Here is a 21,441-nt window from a genome sequence, read left to right as displayed (position 1 = left end):
GTGTTAAACGAACGCCGCTTGAAGTGCGGGAGGAGGGTTCGTTTTGGCAATATCGGTTGAATTAGTTTCTGGGCCTGGGCTTTATGGCAAACTTATAATATGGCAAATTTGTAAAATTTCATTTTTTTTAGGGGTTGCTCAATCCAATTTGATGAGTGCGGCGCCATTGTAACCTTTTTTCCTGTAACTTGTCCTTATTCAGCCAACGCCTCATTTCCTTGATTTTTTTACCGCGGAACGATGGATGATCCCACGTAGAGCTCCCCACGAAGTCCAAAAGTGAACCTTAAAAATACCGACAAACTTAAATATGTCGGTTGATGGAACACCGACATAGCGACATATAAAATGGGGGTCACCAATGAGATAAGAGGAAAAACCAAAAAAATTAGAAACCCTAGGCGATCAAATTCGTGAGTCTGGAAGGATGAATCCTGGTTACACTGATCTCAAGAGGACGGAAGAGGAAGAAGACATTAGTCTGTGCTTTTGGGCCAGGAAGAGAAAGCATTACAGCTGGTATAAATTCAATCCCAAGAACGAAAGTAGTAGTCAACCTTGTTTAATATGTGATATTCCTCTTGAAAAATTGAAGCCTCAGTTTGGATGTACCGGGTTAGGTTCAAAAGTTTATGTCGTTGGCGGTGCTGAATATAATTCCCCTCACAATTACATTTCATGCGTTGTTCCCTCGTCTTATGTCTTTTCTATTGACACCTGTCATCCTGGCAAGTTGGAAGATGAAATTCGGATGATTGGAGGCAAGATCAGCCCTACTTTAGCCGTTTTGGATGAAAAAATTTATGTTCTAGGATCTACCCACGATAAGGATCCCGTACCATGGGCCGAGGTTTTTGACCCCACTACAAACAGTTGGGATTTCTTGTCTTCTCCTTCGGCAAATGTTCTTAAAGACAACTCAATACCCACGAAACGCAAACATGTTGTTGATGAAAAGAATAACAAGATATATGCCTACTTTGGACTTGACCCCGGTGGTGTTTGCTCTTTTGATGTCACTACTAATACTTGGGAATATGGCCTGCACAAGGATATTACTCACAATAATTTTGCATGCCGAAATGGGAGACATGTCATTCTTGATGATGTTCTCTTCATGTTTTCTAAGAAGCACTTGTATGCCTACAAATTAGTCCAGGAAGCATTTCCTTCCACACTTGTCCAAGATCATTCTACCTCTGATGATGATAGTTCTGATTCTGAAGCAGATGATGAAGATTATGGTACCAACAATCAGAATAAGCAGAAATTGATAAAGGTCACTGGCCTAGAGGAGGCAGTTGACGCCATCTTAGCTGCGGATGATACACCTGTTTATTGTGTTTACAAACATCGAGTTCCAGTGTTTCTCCTTCATTTAGGGAATCAAGACCTCTGCATGCTTTGGCATTCTTGTGGTGTTCAAGGAAGTGGCGGTATCAATGTTAATTGTGCAGTATTTCACATCCAGGAAAAACCAGATGGTAGCTTCCATGCCCATGTCCACCGGATCGATCATCACCCCCTCCCAGATGTCCTTCATATGAACGACTGCTTTACCTTGTAAGCACCTTTGACCCCCTCTCCTGGCCCAGCTTGCTAGTTATTGTCCAAAAGAACGATAATACCCCATGAAATATGCATGCTGGCATCTATAGAGTATATATAATAAACCAAACTATTAGAAAGTTAAACGTACTTTCTCATTCTCTCATCAGCAACCCCTTTGATGCCAACTGTATATATTTTCAGAGCTGAGACGACTAACACAAACCAGTGGAGCACTTAGTTCCCAGTTTCTAAGTATTGCCAATTTTAATGTGTCCATTTTTCTACACTTTCTACAGGAAACAGTCACGACAGCACTCTTCAGCTTCTCCTGACTCTGTTCTTGAAGGTTTGTGCTATACTACTCTGTTTCCTTGCTATCTTTTTTTCTTCACCTTTTCAAACATTTTTCTACTCGATTACTGGGATGAACATTTTCGGGTTTGCTTTTCCCTATCAAATACTGTGTCAAGTATATTGCTTTTTTTTTTGCAAAATGTCATCTTGCTTGTTGACATTACTTGAGAGTCTTGTTGCCTATTTTCGTTTGTGAGGTATTATGGATCTTTCAGACTTATTATATATATATAAGGGCCAGCCAACATTTCATGGATTCGTTCTTCCTTCCAGTTAGATCTGTGATGCAGATTATCTGAATTCCTTTTTCAAGATACAAATTAATCAATTACGACATGACATAAGTTATATATGAAATTCTTGAGTAGTCCCAAGGGATCCCCTGTCCATATATCGAATAAGGAATCCCCTCTTAAAAGAATACCTTATAATCCACAAGGGATTTACCTGTCCATATATCCTTCCATCCGATCTTTCAGGTCTTACTTCACCTCGCCGGTTGTGTGCTGTTAAAGCCTATATGTGATGGATAGACTCGCGTATTCATGCCATATTTATTTACTTATACGTGAACATTTGTTGTTGTTTTTTTTTTTTTTTTTGGTTAAACTGGCCTCGCGTCTCCAATGGTTGTTCCTTCTTTTCCATTCTCTCAGCACGTTAGGACTTGAATATGGTAGAATTTGTTCATTTTTGTTTTCCCTTTTTTGGATTGAATCGGAAACGAACGTTTTATGAAAACGTGTAAATACCAAATTGTGAGTGGGCGAAGTTTCTTTCTCTGATTAACATATATATTATTGTAAACAAATATCTTGTATTGATATTTTAACACGGAAGAACACAAAGATTGATGGAAGAAACAAGTATATGAAATTTTAGTGACACGGTGTTATGTATCAATACGAATCAAGAACTAATTGATGTGTAACGAAAAATAATATTTCGAAGTAACCGCAAGTGTATCACTTGTGGACTAAATTCACACTTTGGTAGCACAAAATTGTAAAGGAACGAAGCCCCACTGCCACTTGACAAAAGCAAACAGAGTAGAGAAGTAGAAGAAATCAGGTTCATAATATTGTCAATTTCGATTTTTTTGTGAGATAGAAAACTTGCATATGTAACTCTCCTGTGGTGGTTGGGCAGGAAATGGTGGATAAGTAGATACATTACTGGAGAAATATTTTGGTTTTGATGTTTGTTATTGGTGGTGATATCCCAAGGACAATTGTTTCTCTTGGAGTGTGATTAACTTTCTCTAAATATTCGAAGTCAATGGACAAAACTGAGCAACAGTATTTCTTTAAAATTCTATATAAACGGAAGAAGGAATTGGAGTTAAGTTTATACTTTATATACTTATCAAATTTTGTATTTTTTAACTAAAAGTTGTTGTGCTTATGGTTGATACTTTTGAGTTTTATGCTTTGTTCTGATAACAGCAGTCTTGCCCTTTAAAACATGTTGTAGTATTTCTGTAACTTGCAAGTGTAATTCACAATTGGGCATTTGGAGCTAGAATTGGTGGGCTGCACATTTAATGCTCTTATCATACTGAACTCCACATGTGTAGCTCTAAAGTCTACACCTTTATGCAGCTTTCACATTTACGTGTATTGTTTTATTTCTAGCTTTGATTCCATGGTCCCTTGTTCTTTAAATCCATACTCCTGCCCTATATAACTGACTATAATATACTAAAATGGTACATGTATAATACTTGTAAAATATTCTTTTCATAAAAGTTTATATTCTCTTTTTCGTATATACAATTTGTGTATCACACGCAACGCTTGTGCAATGTTTGTGATGTTTAATAAAAAGGTGTTTTAACTTTTATGGTCCATTTGTGTTGCTTCTTGCTGCAGTTGAACAGGCAATGTCAAGGATTCATGTGATGTCACAGGTGCTTATGCTCAGAAAGATTTGGTTTTATTGTTATACATTGTTGAAGTTTTTCTTGGTGGTGTCACTGTTAATGTGAATTTGGGGCTTCTGCATTGGTGCTGATGCAAATCATGTCAGAAGTCCTAACTCCTAACTGTGTATTTGTTTCCATCTTTCCTGTGTAGGCTTCTAGGCATGCACGTCGATTATATGTTGGTGGCCTTCCTTCAGAGACAAGCAAAGAGGTGTTGTTATGCTATTTATTTAAGTTACTCCATCGTCAAACCTGTTCTTTCCTCGTATGAAGAGAATGTCCATTAACATAATAAACATTTACCCGTTGTATTAAAAACAGAGATGCCAATCAAAATCTTAAAAACAATTTTATTTCGAAGTGTTATAAATCTTAAGAGTACAATATATTTCTTCAGAAGCTATTTATCTTAAACTGGCAAATCATTATTTCTCGAGATGCATAAGTGATATAAAAAATCGGCCCTAGATGAACTTTTGTCCCTAGGTTTTAGGCAGTGCATCCGTCTACTCCCCTATGTCTCTAGTCATTTTTTAAATTGGCACCAACGGAGTGGTAAAAGAGCAGCAAAGACAAGCACGGTGCACAAACTCGAGAAAAAACAAGAACTCCACCACCATGGAAAGTCACCAAAGGGATACGAGTTGTATCACCGAGCAAACTCCTTTGCAAGAAAAATATAACGACTTCATTGAAAATACTAGTTAATTTCCATTACAAGTCCTAGAGATATTTATAAATAAATAGAATATGCAAGTCCATAGAGACAAGCGTTAGAACTGATGCAAATTTTCCTGGTCAAAACTGAATAGATTGCTGGCAGAAGTTTTCAACCTTACACTTAGGCAAGCCTTCCACATATATAACTTGACTGATTGTCTAGGCAATTGATCGAAAAAGAAGAAGAGAGAATGGTAATGGTTATTGCTTAGGCAAGTCTAGTCAGGTATGTGCTTAACACTCTATTGTCTGGGATCAGTGGAGCTTGTCTAGCATTTCTTGTAGGTGTTGCTTATTTAAGCTTTTTATAGGTGGGATACTGTGCGACTTTATAGGGAAGCACAACAATCTATCTTAATTAGTTTGTAGAATTAACAAGTCAATGTAGTTAATAGCACATCTCTCCAATGTAGATATTGCCCTTTCTATTTTCTTACTCTTGGAGAGAGAGAGAGTTGAGAGTTCTTTTTTTCGCCATTTCTTCTCTTTTGGACTGCCTTTGTATTCTCTTTTGTTGCTTCTATTATTTGCTCATAGTTTTTTGTTTTCCTGCTTCTAGTTAATTTTATAATTTCCCTATATCAATTGAATGTTGAGTTTTCTTCCAAAATGACAAAGATACCATATGCATTATAGCTGAAATATGAAAGTGAAATCCAAAGACAGTTATTGGTTCGCATATTGGCATTGTATTTATATGTATATATTGCTCGTATTTGCCTAATGTGTTACTTCATATATCTAACTGTTGTATCACTTCAAACAGGCAATTGTTGAGTTGTTTAATCGTAAAGTAAAAGGCTCTTTCTATTCAGGTTGGTTCTCACTTTAAATATTTAAATATGTACTCATATTATTTTGGTTTCTCATTATACAAGTTCACTTGTCGTGGTTGCATCTGTGTTTGTAGGTGTTATACTTGATGTCCACGTTAATCAAGAGGAGAGTTATGCTATTGTGGAATTTTTTTCTGTGGAAGAAGCAAGTCGAGCGATGAAACTAGGGACTATATATTTAGAGGTGCAATTTTGATCTTGTGTGCATTATCGTTTGCACAATATTAATTAGTTATTTTCCTCATTGTATCGCATTATGCTTGCCTTTCATTCCGTCTTTTTTAGTGATGGAATTGTGGTAGCTTTAACAGCCTTAGAGATTATGAATTGTTTCAACTTTCGAATTGGTTTAAGTAGAAGCTTTCTATTAAATTTGAGGAGGATCCAACTCAACCAATTGGCATTGAATGTAGCAGTCCCAGGATTTTTTTACTATTATGCGAGGCTTTAGTCAATTGAGCACTCAATATGGAATTATAAATTTCAACTGCCTCTTCATGTTTAGTGTATTTTGAGCCTAACGCGTGGACAAGTTTTAAATGGGTGGCATGGAATAGCCTTATTTGAGCATCCAATTGAAAACTAATTAGCAATGAGTTGAGAAGCCCTAGGAAGTTTATATTATTATGCAAGGCTTTTTAGACACTATAAATCTCAGCACTTTCTGCAGTTCATTTATACTATGGTCAGTATTACATTAATACTTATTGTTTAAGCTGTTGTAGCTTCAACTACCTTGGAGATTATTATCCGTGAATCATTTCAACTTTCAAATTGGTTTAAGCAGAAGTTTTTCACAATTTATTTCGACTATGTTGAGTATTACATGAATGATGTGATTGATGCGTGAGTTTCAACAAATTGATACCTGCTCACCCAATTGTTCTCAGATACTTGATCAGTCTAATGCCTTTCATATAAACAGGGTGCACAATTGGTGATTCGTAGGCCTAATGACTACAATGCTAGGTTGGACCCAACATACCATGTTCCTGACTTGCCTTTTAAGCCCCACTAACCACAGTATGTTTTACTTCATTGGAATTTTTCAAGTTGTGCTTATCCGTGTGTGTTTGTATATTAGTGTTTATGTGCATAAGTGGCAGTGGCGAAGCTTGTTTGTATATTTATATGCCTCAACTCCCTATTTTTATTTTAAGTACTTAGGCGCACGTGTACATGCATTGCTTGGTCGTTGTGGACACTTTTTACTTCAATCCCAATGTACTTTTTTATTTATCTGATTTGATTTACATATTATATTTAGAATAGTTTAGGTTAATGATTTTTTATTTTGTGTTCTCTCCAATAATGAAAGTCTAAACCCATCGTCTCAAAAGAGTGTTCAGCGGGGCATGTTGTTGTACCAAACATTTAATATTCACACCTTACATCTAAATTAACCTATCCTGACTAACTCTAATGATCATAGAACTTAAGTTTTAAGCAAATTTGACTTTTGATATAGATTTGGAATTTTGTGAAGTGTAAATAAGGAAGAGGGTTCAAAGCATAAACGATAGAAAGTGTAAGTACATACTATACTGTTAATCTCCACTCACTCTTATATCTCGAGCTGTTAGAGCGGGCATACTTTATGGATACTAAGAGGGGACCTTTCTTCGAATAGTTGGACAACAACTAAGAGCGGGAGGAATAGTAAATTTCAATATGTCACCCTTTGCTACACTAACGTTTCCTGCTTACAAAAAGTTCAAAATATGGGATTTGGTGGAGTTTTTCCCAGAATAAAGTAATAGTGAGAACATCACCACTCTCAGGCTCCGAAGGGGATTATAAATGTTTGGGGTGCATTAGAAGAGCACTTCGTATCGGCACGAACAACTTAGTATGAGAATCAAGTGGTTGTGCAACAATTGTTGATGTCGTTATTACATCTTAAATGGGATAAATGTGTCTGATTGACCCATGTATGGAGACCATTTGGCAACACTAATTTACACAAGATTAATACTACGCAGTAACCATACAGTGTTTCGGAGCTAAAGGTATGTTACATATCAGTTAGTAATCCTACTTTCACCAGGTTTCAGGGAATAAAGTTGCATCTCAATTTCGGTCTTACTATTTGTTTCGACCCCACAAATGTGGCCCAATAAAAGCCCAATGTAATACCAAAAAGCCCATACTCAGAGCTTATCTACAAAAAAAGTTCACTTTTCGAGTTTATCCACAAAAGCTCACGCCGAGCTTTATCTACAAAAGCCCTTTCGAGAGCTTATCTACAAAAAGCCTACGCTCGAGCTTATGCTCAAAGCCTACATACCTACACGTAAAATCAATATCAATTGCGCACATATTTTGCGAGTCAAACAACTTTCCCAACTTCGTCCACATTCAAGATTCACTTCCATCAACTTCAGATCGTGTGACAGTTCTCCAATTTCATCCGGATAGTTCTCCTGCCAGTTCTCCAACTTCATTCCACGAGTGGACAGTTCTCTCGCCAGTTCTCCAACTTCATCCCACGATTGGACAGTTCTCCCGCTAGTTCTCCAACTTTATCCCACGGTTGGACAGTTCTCCCGCCCAGTTCTTCAACTTCATCCTACGATTGGACAGTTTTTCTGCCAGTTCTCCAATTTCATCCCACGAATGGACAGTTCTCCTGCTAATTCTCCAACTTCATCCCACGATTGGAATATTGGAGAACGAGGAAGTAACTATCACCAATCCTACTTATAAAATCCAACCTTCGTCATTTTTCCAGAACTACGCAATCAAAACTTGATCCCAAGCAATACATTTGGTATGCGTAGGCAACTTCACCGAAGTCCGGTCTTCATCTTTCCCCAACAACCATCTCCTTCACCATCTCCAAAAATTACTTCCGACCCTCAATTTGGTGTGTTTTGGCAAATCTTCTTTAAACATATTAGGCCGCTCAGGTTCTACCCTCAACCACAAAACAAAAGTTATGTCAATGGCTTCTCGAAAAACAAACAACGGTGAAAGTATTCCTATTACCGCACAAATTCAGCACTCCCTTTCTGTTGGGAATTCACTTTCCAAGTCCGATGGTCCTCGGCCATTTGCAACTGAGAGAGTGGGTATCTATGTATCTGATCCATCAACTCAGGTCGACAGTCGTCTCCGACAATTAGAGAGCAAGAATAACAATTTGAAGAAATAGCTGCGTCAACTCCTCGAAGATGATTTAGGGTCCACGACAAAAAGTGTTTGGGATCGTTTGAACACTGAAGCATCTCTGTCAAAGACTCCAAGTACAAACTCCCACACCAAGAGAAACCGCGGCGAAGTCGCTACTTAAAGGCTTCACAAGAAACGGAAATGTGCAACGCCGAAAGCCAACACTTTCCAAAGGTAATCGTAGTTTAATCCACAAACTCCTCTCGGGCCGACCTTTGATGTCAACCACCCCCCGTGGATCACCAATTCACAAAAGATCTCATGACGAAAAAACAGTTCAAACCGATTCGAACCGTACTAAGGGAGATCGGCAAAATATCCATATAGATCGGCAAGGTAGACTACCCAACCAACGAAAAACCAATGAAGTTTTACCCCAAGCTCTAGGAGGGGTAGACAAGCCACTGCAAGTCCTCGTCGCAACAGCAGTATGCGTTGATCTCGACAGCAACACTATTCACCAAGCAATTCTAGTTCACAACATAGTCGCTCAAGTTGTAGTTCCAATCCAAGAGCTCATTGTCGGCCAAAGTATGTTGATAATGGTAGCCATGGAGATGGAGACTCACTTGCAACAAGTCAAGAAAATGGTTGTGACAGTCCATCACTCCGTCCGTATTCTCCCGATGTTTACCATAGGAGATGAAAGAACCGATCTCTACTACTGGCTCGGTCACCTTCACCTGCATGGACTGGTCGACGAGAACTCACTCCACCTCTAAAGAAATTTTGGCCAAAACGTCCACAGTTCGGTCGTGACCATCGTTGAGAGAATGTTCTATTTTCTGAACGATGTCTCCATGAGATGATATTGAAGGCTGTTATTGATAAGGAGTCACGAGAAAACAAAATACGAAGTCTCGCTATAGAGAGTGGTATCGATTCTCCCTTCTCTCTTCGAATCCAAACAATCGTTCATCACAAGGATTTCAAGCAACCAGAATTCGAAAAGTATGATGAGATTGATGGAGATCTTTTGATGCATCTTGTTAATTACAGAAACAAGATGATTTTATGGACTTTCGACGATACTTTTCTTTGCAAGTTATTCCCGACCACACTCATTGGGATTGAGTCGATGAGATGGTTTAACATGCTTCCAGAAAGATCCATCACAATTTTACTGATCTTGCTTACAAGTTTGCCGAGCATTTTCGTCACAACTGGAAAGAACCGAAAAATATTGATTCACTATTCAGTATTAAACAACAAAAGGACGAAAAGCTCAGTAAGTTTGTTGCAAGATTTCGGAAAGCGGCTATTGAAATTCCAGATGCATTTGATATTCTTGTCATTTATGCTTTCAAGGAAGACATTAATTATGATAGGGACGACGTTTACAACTCTATAGTAAAAGACGTCCCAACAACTCGTTATGAACTTTTTGCTCGAACTCAACAGTTTATTCGAGTTGAAGATGATGCATCGGCACGAGTTCACAGAGATAGGGATCGAATAAGCAAGCCGCAGGAACAAAGTCAAAAACCGAAGTTTCAACAAACTACCTATCAAAAGTTCAAGAGTGATGGTAGGCCACAACAATGGAACGACAAAGAACAAAAGAAACTTCCCGAGTTAAAGCTTACCACCCTCAACGAGAAGTATGTTGTTATCTATGAGAAGATTAAGGGAAAGAATATCTTATCTCTACCTTTTCCTCTCTCCGAAGATACTAAGGCTACACGTGACAAATCATTGTGGTGCAAATTCCACGACGATTTTGGTCATGAAACTGAACAATGCCGATCTCTCAAGGGGTAGAATCCAAGGTTTGATCGAGAAGCGGTATGCTCCGTGATTACGTCTTTGGGTAAAACGAAACAAGCTTTAGTCGCGGACCATTACACAATGTAATCAAAGTCGGTCATGCCGAGTTGATTCAATGTCAAACACCCAAAGGTAAGAATTTCAATCACTCCAAGATCATCGATCTCACCCACCACTATGTTTATAGTGGATATGATTTTCTCCACGGTATGGGTAATCGGAGACTTATGAAGAAGGACCTTTTCATTGGATCCGACAATGATCCGATAGAGTGCACCATCCTCATTATGATGCTATCAGAATACAAGCTTTTGTTGGAATTCATCGTGTGCAGAAAATCATGATCGATATAGGTAGTTCGGCAAGTGTGATCTACAAGCGTTGTAACAAAGGACTCAATCTCCCCGAGAAAATGATAGTTCCTGATCCAAATCCTATCATTGGCTTCGATGGGACAGTAGCAAAATCAGTTGGTAGATGCTCTCTTCCGGTGACATTAATGAACAAGGAAGTTACAATTGATTTTCTTCTCTTGGATTGTAACTCCTACAATGTCATTTCGGGAAGAGATTGGATTCACTCAATGGGAGCTGTCGTTTCTACTTTCCATCAGATAGCAGCTTTGAAGTGCCATGAGTCTGTGCTCGAAGATTATAAATATTTGGAAGTCAAGGGCAACACCATCATAAATGTCGATGGGGGAAAATAGCAATTACAGAATTCCATTGGCCGGGTAAACGCTGTGGAGGAGCGTTTAGGTGGCCCCCGACCATCGACAGGCTCCTTGAAGTACAGATCGGCAACAAGGAAGAAGAAACCACTTTTATTTCTGCGGAAATTTCCAAAAAGGAACAGGATGAACTCATTGAGCTTTTGAAGAAAAATTACACAGTGTTTGCGTAGACGGTCGAACAAATGCCTGGGATTGATCCTTCCCTTGCATGTCACAGGCTGGATATCGACAAAACACAAAAGCCAGTGCGTCAGAAGCCTCGCCGAATGGCTCCCGATCGAAAGCTCAAAGTGAAAGAAGAAATCGACAAACTTCTAAGTGTTAATTTTATTAGGCTCGTACTATATCCGAAATGGATATCCAATGTAGTAGCAAAATCCATAAGAAAAATGGGAAACTTAGAATCGTGGTTGATTTTATCGATGTCAATAAAAATGTCCCGTTCAATTCGTATCCCTTTGCCTCGCTTTTTCCGAAATGGTTGATGCCACTTCGTGGTTTAAACAAATTTCTTTTATGGATGCCTTAATGGGATTTTATCAAATTGCATTAGCTGAAGATGAACAAGAACATACAACTTTCATAACAGACCAAGGCTTATTTTGCTATAAGTTAATGCCTTTCGGTCTAAAAAATGCACTGGCAACATATCAGAAATTCATAAATACATCATTTTCAGACTTCTTAGGCAAGTTTATGGAAGCTTATATTGACGATATGGTCATCAAGTCACATGAAGAGTCTTCACACCTTCATCACTTGCAAAAATTCTTTGATCGGCTTGTGCATATTCGAATGCGTCTAAATCCAACAAAATGCGCATTTGGGTTAACATCGGGTAAATTTCTTGGATATCTTATGACCAAACGAGGCATTGAAGCTAATCCTGATCAGATCCGTGCAATTACCGAAATGCCTTCGCCAAAAACAAAGAAGCAGATCCAGCAACTTATAGGTAGGATAGCCGCTTTGGGTAGATTTATTTCAAAATATTCAGATCGGCTCCACCCCTTTTTTCAAGCCATTAAGGGATCCCCACAATGGACAGATGAGTGTGACGTAGCTTTTCAGAAAATGAAAGAATACTTAATACAGCCGCCAATTCTTGCTAGTCCGACTACTGGACAAACAATTGGCATCTATTTGGCAAAGATCGTAAATAGGCCGTGAGTGTCGCCTTATTCATTGATGATGAAAATGAACAACCAATTTTTTCTTCATAAGTAAGACCCTTACAGCTCCAAAAGCAAGGTATTCGAAGATTGAGAAAATAGCTCTCACTTGTCCATAGTGCACGAAGATTGAAGCCTTATTTCCAAGGGCATATCATCAATGTCTACACTGAATACCTCTTGAGAAAAGTTTTTCGAAATGTTGATTCGAGCCGATTAGCAGAATGGGAAACATATTTGAGTGCCTACGAAATTATCTACAAAGCCTGATCATCTGAGAAAGGCCACTTATGGCATCACTTATGGCCGATTTTTCTGTCGATGACATACCTACCATGGAAGAGCAGTTTGAGGAACCTCCTCTTAATTACTAAGAAGGATCGGCCGATCTTTCCACAAGTGCCGACCCTTCTTTATGGATTCTACACACGGACGGTTCCAAGAACAAATCAGGTTCAGGCCTTGGTTGTGTTTTGATCCGACCTGATGGCGAGAAAATTGAAAAATCTGTTCGCCTCGGATTTTGAGCATCAAACAATGAAGCTGAATATGAAGCAGTTCTTTATGCAACGCGAACAACACTTGACACGGGGGCTTACAAAGATCGAAGTTATTCATCGACTCAAAGCTTGTTCATAATCAATTTGGCATGGATCTTTTGTTGTTGAAATGATAAGATGGTTGCATATGTCCAAAATATGCATGAGCTATCCATTCATTTCAGATCCATTCATAGGTTCACCAAATGGGCCTCGCGAATGATAATCGCCACCGATGCCTTAGCCTATCTCTCTGCCGCAGTTGATGTTAACAATGAAAGAAAAATCTATATTGATTTCCAACCTTTTCGAAGCATAACTGTCATAGAACATGTTCAAAACTTATATATTGCTCATCTATGCTATTTCCAGACGACATCTCGGAATTTTGAATTTGAGCAAGTCAATGCCGTAACAACAAGGAAAAGAAAGAGAGAAGAGCTAGCTCAATCAGCCGACACAAGTTCATAATCTCACTCAAAGGAAGCAGCTCAAGAAGATTTAGCCGACCATCAAGGTTTGGCTGATCATCGTGTTGAGAGTGATTCTCCACTCACACATGATGTCGACCAAAGCAATGTTGATAGGGAAGATGAGTCCCACGAAGCAGATAATTCTCCAGAAGTACCACATTTGGATTTCCAATGTATCGATGGTGATTCTTCACTAGATAATTGGAGACCTACTTATTTAGAATTTTTGCAACATGGAACTCTACCTGAGGATTCGTCGCTTTCCTACAAAATTAAGAGAGATGCCTGGAAATTTGTCATAATTCCAAATTCTAAAGGAAATCTCCTACTTTATAGGAAAGCAAATAATTTCAGTCATCTTCTCAGATGTCTTTCCAAATATCAAGGTCATCTAATTCTCGAAGAGATACACTCTGGACTTTGTGGAAACCATTCTGGGGGACGTAGTCTTGCACATAAAGCCATGACTCAAAGATATTGGTGGCCTAACATGCAAAGACACTCAACAGAATTTGCCCAAAAATGCATACCATGTCAAAAACATGCAAATATGGGCAAACTTCCAACAACGGAACTCCCCCCAATTCTAAGCCTTTGGCCTTTTGCGAAATAGGGTTTTGATTTGTGGGACCCCTACCAAAGGCTCCTGGAAGTGTACGATTCTTATTGGTTACGACTGATTATTTCACTAAATGGGTAGAAGCTCAACCGCTTGTCAACATTTCAGCAACAGATGTACGACGTTTCTTATGGAAATACATTGTTTGTCGCTTTGGAATTCCATCTAACATCGTCTCTGACAACGATAAACAATTTGATGCGGAAGAAATTCACAAATTTTGCGCCTCACTAAAAATTCAGCATAATTTTCCGCACCATATTATCTACAGACAAATGGACAAGCAGAAGCAACCAATAAGACGATTCTCTCGACTTTGAAGAAGAAGCTTCATGAAGCATAAGGAAATTGGGTTAAAGAGTGCGAGTAGTGCTTTGGGCTTATCGCACCACTCCAAAGCATTCTACCAATCTTTCCCCTTTCAACCTAGCTTATGGCATGGATCTTTGTCGCCCTCCGAATTAATTAATTGCACCAACCAACAAGGACGTATGCATAAACTGGAAACAATGATGCTGCTCTAACTTTGGTGATAGACTCAATTGATAAAACTCGAGAAGAAGCTTTACAATGTCTAATCAAATATCAGGCAGACATGAAGCGCAAATATGATAGAAAACTTTACCTCAAGAGTTTTGAACCAGAAGATTGGGTTCTTAGCTGCAAACAGAAGCTCATTGAATCTGGGAAGCTGTCAGAGAATTGGGAAAGACCGTTCATTATTGATAGACCAGCATCTAAATGGTTTTATTTCCTTCGTCGAATCACCGGAGAAAAATTTGCCAAGCCATGGAATGCTTTTCATTTGAAAATGTTTTATCGTTGAATATTTGTTTTTCATTCATTGTAATCATTTTATAATTCAATAAAATTCGATCCATCTTTCGTTTAACTAGGGATCAAATATCCTAAATTTTATTATCATTACACTATGGGGGCGGCGACACCCCAAATTTCATTACATTATCATTACACTTTGGGGGCGGCAACACTCCAAATTTCATTACGTTATCATTACACTATGAGGGCGGCGACAACCCAAATTTCATTGCGTTATCATTATACTATGGGGGTGGCGACACCCTAAATTTCATTATGTTATCATTAAACTATGGGGGCGGCGACACCCCAAATTTCATTACGTTATCATTAAACTATGGGGGCAGCGACACCCCAAATTTCATTACGTTATCATTACACTATGAGGACGGCGACACCCCAAATTTCATTACGTTATCATTACACTATAGGGGCGGCAACACCCCAAATTTCATTACGTTATCATTAAACTATGGGGGCGGCGACACCCCAAATTTTAATTACGTTATCCTTAATACTTATATCTATTTTGCCGACCTACCTCAATGCCAGATTACCTAACTCTTATATATTATGACCGACCCTTTATATTTTGATCTATTCTGATTACCAATCTAATAAAAAATATATAAAATCCAAATATCATGAATACAGTGGAAAAAATAAACATAATCGAGAAAGGAAAAACTGTAACCTAACCTCACATCATCCTAACAATAAAAAACAAAAACTTCACTCAAGAAGTTGCGGCATAATGCTATCCTCCACTGGAATTGGAACACCTTTTAGATCCGATAGTGATACATCTTCCAACTTCCTATAACACATAGTATAATAATCGACAAATTATTTGTAATTTTTCCTGTTTCTCAGAATCTTTCGATTTCCAAAGTCCAACACTTGCCGATGCTTCACGCAACAACGCCCCAGATTTCTTAGTTTCAACTGTATGCTTCTCAATCATATCATCCTTCTCTTCACACCCAACCCTAAAATATTCCACCCTCTCATGATATTCATCTAACTCCTTTTTCAAAAATGCATTCTCTTTCAATAGTACCTTATAGTCTCCTCTAATCCCCTCAGCCTCGCAAACTCATTTAGCCAATTCCAATTTCTCACATTTTAAAATCTCAACTTCATCACTCAAAACCTTCTGCTCCCTGAGAACAACAATTTCTTGATTCTGTTTCGACAATTCAGCTTTCATGATATTCATTTTCATCTCATAGTCGTGCAAAACTACTTCATTTCTTATAAATACTCCTCTCATACGTTCATTCTCCTGAAAGATGAGCTCTCTCTCCTTCCAAATATTTCTCAATCTTGCATATTCACTGGTTTTAATCTTATAATTTTCTTTTGCTTCTAAGATTTCTTTAGCACAATCCCCAAGCTTCGACGCCTAAAAGAACAAAAATAATGTGTTACTAAAAAAATAATGTGGCCCTGTTATGAGTCCTTATGGGTGCGGGGTTTGGAAAGGCATTTTAAAAGTTTGGGAGGAGTTTCATAAGAACATTAGATATGTCTTAGGAAACGGAGAGAGTTTCAGGTTTTGGGAGGATGTTTGGATCAGTGATAGGCCTTTATTTAGGATTTTCCCGAGATTATATGCCTTATCTGTTTTGAAAAATCAGCCAGTTCGCTCGTTCATGAGGATTGATAATGGTAATACGTTTTGGAACATGGGAATTGATACAGCTCTCTCTGACAGGGATATAGTGAGTGTGGTAGCTCTTACTGACATGCTGGAGTCCATCCCACCTGTGAGACCGGACAAAGATAAACGTCTTTGGGCAATCAATAAGAAGGGGAAATTTTCCATCAGATCTTGGTATTATGCCTTGAGTTCCCATAACAGACCTCGGGCTCTCAGACACACCCTGTTTCCTGGCCGTGTTATTTGGGGGTCCAAAGTTCCTTTAAAGGTCACTTTCTTTGTATGGTGTGCAACCTTGGGTAAAATCTTAACAGTCGATAATCTTAGAAAGAGACATTTCAAGGAAGCATTAGTCAACGTCTGTCCTTTGTGTTTGAAAGATGGTGAGTCAGTGAATCATATCCTCCTTCAGTGTCTTTTTTCTTGGCAAGTTTGGTGTTTTCTCATTCAGGGGTCAGGTAGTTCATGGGTCAGTCCAGGTTCGGTGAAAGGTGTGTTAGCCTCGTGGTCTTCAGATATGCAATCTCAAAGGGGAAGACGTATATGGAGAATGATTCCTTTTGCGGTTTTGTGGGGCCTATGGATGGAACGGAATAGAAGAACTTTTGAGGGTGTTGTGGGTTCTTTGGAGGAAGTAATCATGTCAATTAAAGGGCTGTTATTTTTCTGGGCCAAAGCTCATGAGGAAACTAGTAACATTCCTTTTGAGCACTTTGTGTGTAGATGGGAAGATATTTTGATTTGAGAATGGTGTTTTCTGTTTTTTGTGTACATTTGATGTTGTTCTTTCTTTTAGTTGGTTTTCAATGTAAGGATACCTCATCCTACTATTTCTATGTTTTTATATTTTTATATCAATGAAATATTTATTTACCGATCAAAAAAAAAAAAAAAAAAACACGCACACACACATACACACACAAAATTACCTCTGCTAGCTTTGAATTCAACATATTAACGGTTTTTACAAAATCTACACTTCGTTGATAATCCAAACACAATAACTCTGGATTTGAAATATTAGACAAAATGATTTAAAATAATAATATATAATAATAAGTAAATACTATAAAAATAACTATTCAACATCTAACCTTCAATTGCCAAGGCTTGCACGTCGAATATATGTTGGTGGCCTTCGTTCACGGACAAGCAAAGAGGTGTTGTTATGTTATTTATTTAACTTACTGTATCGTCAAACCTGTTCTTTCCTCATATGAAGAGAATATCCATTCACAAAATAAAAATGTACTAATTTTAATTAAAACAGAGATGCCGATCACAAGTAGGGATACTTCGAAGTTCTAAAAATCTTTTGAGTACAAAATAGTTCTTCAAAAGCTATTTATCTTAAACTGACGAGTCATTATTTCTCGAGATGCATATAAATCAATACAAAAAATCAGCCCTAGAAGACCTCTGCTGTAGTTTATTTTAGGCGGTGCATCCGCCGACTCACCTATGCTTCTAGTCCTTTGTTAGGTTGACACCAACTGAGTGGTGAAAGAACAACAAATACAAGCACACTGCACAAACTCGAGAAAAAACAATAATCCACCACCCTATGGATAGTCACCACTCACCAAAGGGATACGAGTTGTATCACGGAGAAGAACTCCTTAAGAAAAGTTTTCGACCTTACGCTTAGCCGGCTTAGGCAAGCCTCCCACATATATAAAGCGTAAGTCTTCAAGCCTTCCCTCCAGACGCTTCTTGACGTTGTTGATTGATCTGGGCAATTGACCAAAAAAAGGCCAGAATGGTAATAGTTATCGCTTATAGGCAAGTCTAGTGAGGGATATACTTAACCCTCTATTGTCTGGGATTGATTGAGCTTGTCTTGCATTTCTTGTAGCCTTGTAGGTGTTGCTTATTGCAGCTTCTTATTGGTGTGATATTATGTGACTTTATAGGGAAGCACAACAATGTATCTTAAATGGATTGCAGAATAAACAAGTCAATATCGCTAATAAGTAATAACATATCTTTCCAATGTGATATTGCCTTTTTCTATTTTCTTCCTCTGAGAGAGAGTTGAAAGTTGAGAGTTTAACTTTTATTTCCCCATTTCTTCTCTTTTGGAATGCCTTCATATTCTCTTTGTTGTTTCTATTATTTGCTCATAAATTTTGTTTTCTGCTTCTAGTTAATTTTATAATTTCCTTATATTGACTGAATGACGAGTGTTTTTCCAGAATGTAAGATACCTTATGCGTTATGGCTGAAATATGAAAGTGAAATCCAAAGACAGTTATTGATTCACATATTGGCATTGTATTTCTAGGTATATATTGCTGGTATTTGTCTAATGCTTTATTTCATAGTTCTAACTGTTGTATCCCTTGAAACAGGCAATTGTGGAGTTGTTTAATCATAAAGTAAAGGGATCTTTCTATTCAGGTCCCTTCTCACCTAAAATATTTAACTATGTACTCTTTTTGTTTTGGTTTCTCATTATACAAGTTCACGTGTCGCTCTTGCATCTGTATTTATAGGTGCTGTACTCGATGTGTATGTTAATCAAGAGGAGAGTTGTGCTATTGTGGAATTTTTTTCAGTGGAAAAAGCAAGTCGAGCGATGAAACTAGGGCCTATATGTTTACAGGTGCAATTTTGATCTTGTGTGCGTTACTGTTAACACAATATTAATTAGTTATTTTCCTCATTGTATTGTATTATGCTTGCCTTTCCTTCTGTTTTTTCTTAGTGATGAATTGTGGTAGGTTTAACAGACTTAGAGATTGTGAATCATATCAAATTTCAAATTGGTTCAAGTAAAAGCTTTCTATTAAATTTGAGGAGCTTCCAACTCAAAACCAATTGGCAATGAGTGGAGCTGCCCCAGTAATTTTATAGTATTATGTGAGGCTTTAGGCACTCGAATACTCGATATGGGATTATAAATTTCAACATGTCCCCTCACATTTAGCGTATTTTGAGCCTAACACGTGGACAAGTTCTAATGGGTGACATGAGTACATGAGCCCTTTGGGCTAGAGGAATAGCCTGCTGCTCTGATAACATATTAAATATTAGGAGCATCCAATTGAAAACCAATTGGCACTGAGTTGAGCAGCCCTAGAAAGTCTAAATTATTATACGAGGCTTTAGACACTATAAATATCAACACTTTCCCCAGTTTATTTAGACTGCGATCAGTATTACATTAATACTTATTGTTTGAATTATTGTAGCTTTAAGCCTTTAACAACCTTGGAGATTGATATCCATGAATTGTTTCATCTTTCAAATTGCTTAAGTAGAAGTTTTCCACACTTTATTTCGACTATATTCCTAATTAATGCCTTTCATATAAACAGGGTGCGCAATTGGTGATTCGTAGGCCTAATGACTACAATGCTAGGTTGGACCCAACGTCTTCCTGACCTGCCTTTTAAGTCCCCCTAACCACAGTAAGTTTCACTTCATTGGAATTTTTCAAGTTGTGCTTTTTGTGCACAAATTGGATTAACCTTGTGTAAATTATTGTTGCCAATATTCAACTACAATGCTAGGTTTTTGTTACATACCAGTTAGTAATCCTACTTTCACCAGGGTTTAGGCAAAAAAATTGCATCTGAATTGCGGACTTATTATTTAGATTCCTGCTTTTACAAATTTATTTGTTGTAAAATTCTGGTGTTAATGTTTTATTTTTTCAAGTTTTGGGTTTAATATGTTTAGGCTGTTTCTTGTTAGCCGCCTAGTTGTAGTAGAACCTCTGCAATCAAAAGGTGCTGGCACTCCCTAGGCTTTTGAGGTGAGCCTAGGTGTAGGGCCTAGGCGAGGTGAAGCGAGATTCGAGGCATTCTTACGCGCAAGGGGCTTGGGGTGAGCCTAGGCAAGCCTTTGACTGCATAGGTTAGGATTTAATTAGGAAGGCAATTTTAGGTTTATAAGGCCGTTGGTTGCAGAAACATTCCTGTGGTGATGTTTTGTGAATTAGAGTGATTAATGGTCGAGTTGTGAGGGTCTTTTTCATGCTATCCGTTTACTGAATTGGGACCAAATTTATGAATTTAAGTTCGCAATCCTTTAAGTTGCTCTTCAACCCAAAAGTAGATGGGAATCAGTTGGTGAGATTTAAACAATCCTGTTTTGATAATCTTTACAGATGAAGCAAATTTTGTTGGTTTAGGGAGTTTCACTTGGAGTAAGCACAAGCTTGTTGGTTGTAGTGAAAGTTTAGATTTTTCGATTGGAGGTATAGATTGTCCAAGTGCAAGCTGTCTTAGTGGGGATCGATTGGAATCGTTTTCCCCAACATTTTTTTCGTGTAATCCAATCAGATTTTTGTAAGGTGGAGAGGTTCACATGAAGGCGTATGATCACAAAACATTATAGCTTGTTGTTTCGATAGATCGTAGGATTTTCAATATTCGAAATGCCCACAGTTCCTGGTTGGACCGGTGGGTTGGAGGTGAACCACTAGAATGAGATTTTGCCCTTTATTTTTAAGTTCTTAGTCTTTATGTTGCATTGGAACAGAGCAAAAGTTATGCATTGCAAAGTTGGGTATTGAGCTGTGGTGTCATGGTTTTGGTTATCTTTTGCAGGACCCCTTTGCAGAATGAATGCTTGCAGATTGCAGAGGATCATAGTAAAACCTGTACTATCCTACTAGGAATGGTTCAATTATTCAGTTTTTGATGTTTGTAGTTATGACATGGAGTATCATTTTCTGGGCACTTGCAACAAAGAGGTTCTATTTAAATTTTTCGTAATAATACATATGCTTAATTGCTTATTAAAAGAATGAACAGTTCATGTACTCGGTATCACTTTGAAAAATTATTAAGCCCCATTACCCTTTTTATGGTGATAGTTTGGTATAGATATCTATATGTAGAATCTTTGTGATATATAAATTAGAGAACAATGACAAAGTTGGAGAAGGATGTTGACAAACATGGAATAGCTTGACAATTTTTTTTCCTTTTTTCCGTATGAGTAGGCGATTTACCATGGACATGTGAACAACCCTGTATACATGCTAGCTAGCAGAACCAAATGATCCATTTTAGACGGGTTACTGAATTCAATTTTGCTGCGATTGAATCCACAATAGCCAAGCAAGGTTACTTTTTCTTCATCCCCATA

The 21,441-nt window shown here is 38.0% G+C and overlaps 1 protein-coding gene across 5 annotated transcripts; it reads left to right on the top strand.

The window, feature by feature from the left end:
- The first annotated feature begins 255 nt into the window (after positions 1-255).
- On the top strand, positions 256-21,441 carry LOC147474377 (uncharacterized). Of its 5 annotated transcripts, XR_015209619.1 has the most exons (11): positions 260-1,563; positions 1,848-1,897; positions 3,777-3,814; positions 3,981-4,040; positions 5,316-5,364; positions 5,460-5,569; positions 6,311-6,408; positions 18,693-18,741; positions 18,837-18,946; positions 19,662-19,754; positions 20,898-21,112. XR_015209619.1 is itself a non-coding variant. In XM_086585030.1 (10 exons), the coding sequence occupies exons 1-9, from the start codon at positions 428-430 to the stop codon at positions 19,725-19,727; spliced, it is 1,668 nt and encodes a 555-aa protein (XP_086441156.1). In that variant the 5' UTR covers positions 257-427; the 3' UTR covers positions 19,728-19,754; positions 21,296-21,441. The 5 variants fall into 5 exon arrangements, 4 of the variants coding, with proteins under 4 accessions (XP_086441158.1, XP_086441156.1, XP_086441155.1 ...); XM_086585030.1 differs by lacking the exons at positions 6,311-6,408; positions 20,898-21,112 and adding an exon at positions 21,296-21,441 and having other exon boundaries at positions 257-1,563; XM_086585029.1 differs by lacking the exon at positions 6,311-6,408 and having other exon boundaries at positions 258-1,563.

Source organism: Coptis chinensis, chromosome 9 (assembly GCF_015680905.1).
Source record: "Coptis chinensis isolate HL-2020 chromosome 9, ASM1568090v1, whole genome shotgun sequence".
In the NCBI taxonomy this organism is placed as follows: Eukaryota; Viridiplantae; Streptophyta; class Magnoliopsida; order Ranunculales; family Ranunculaceae; genus Coptis; species Coptis chinensis.
The sequence above is the reverse complement of the archived record's forward strand: the minus strand, read 5'-3'. Positions and strand labels throughout refer to the sequence as shown.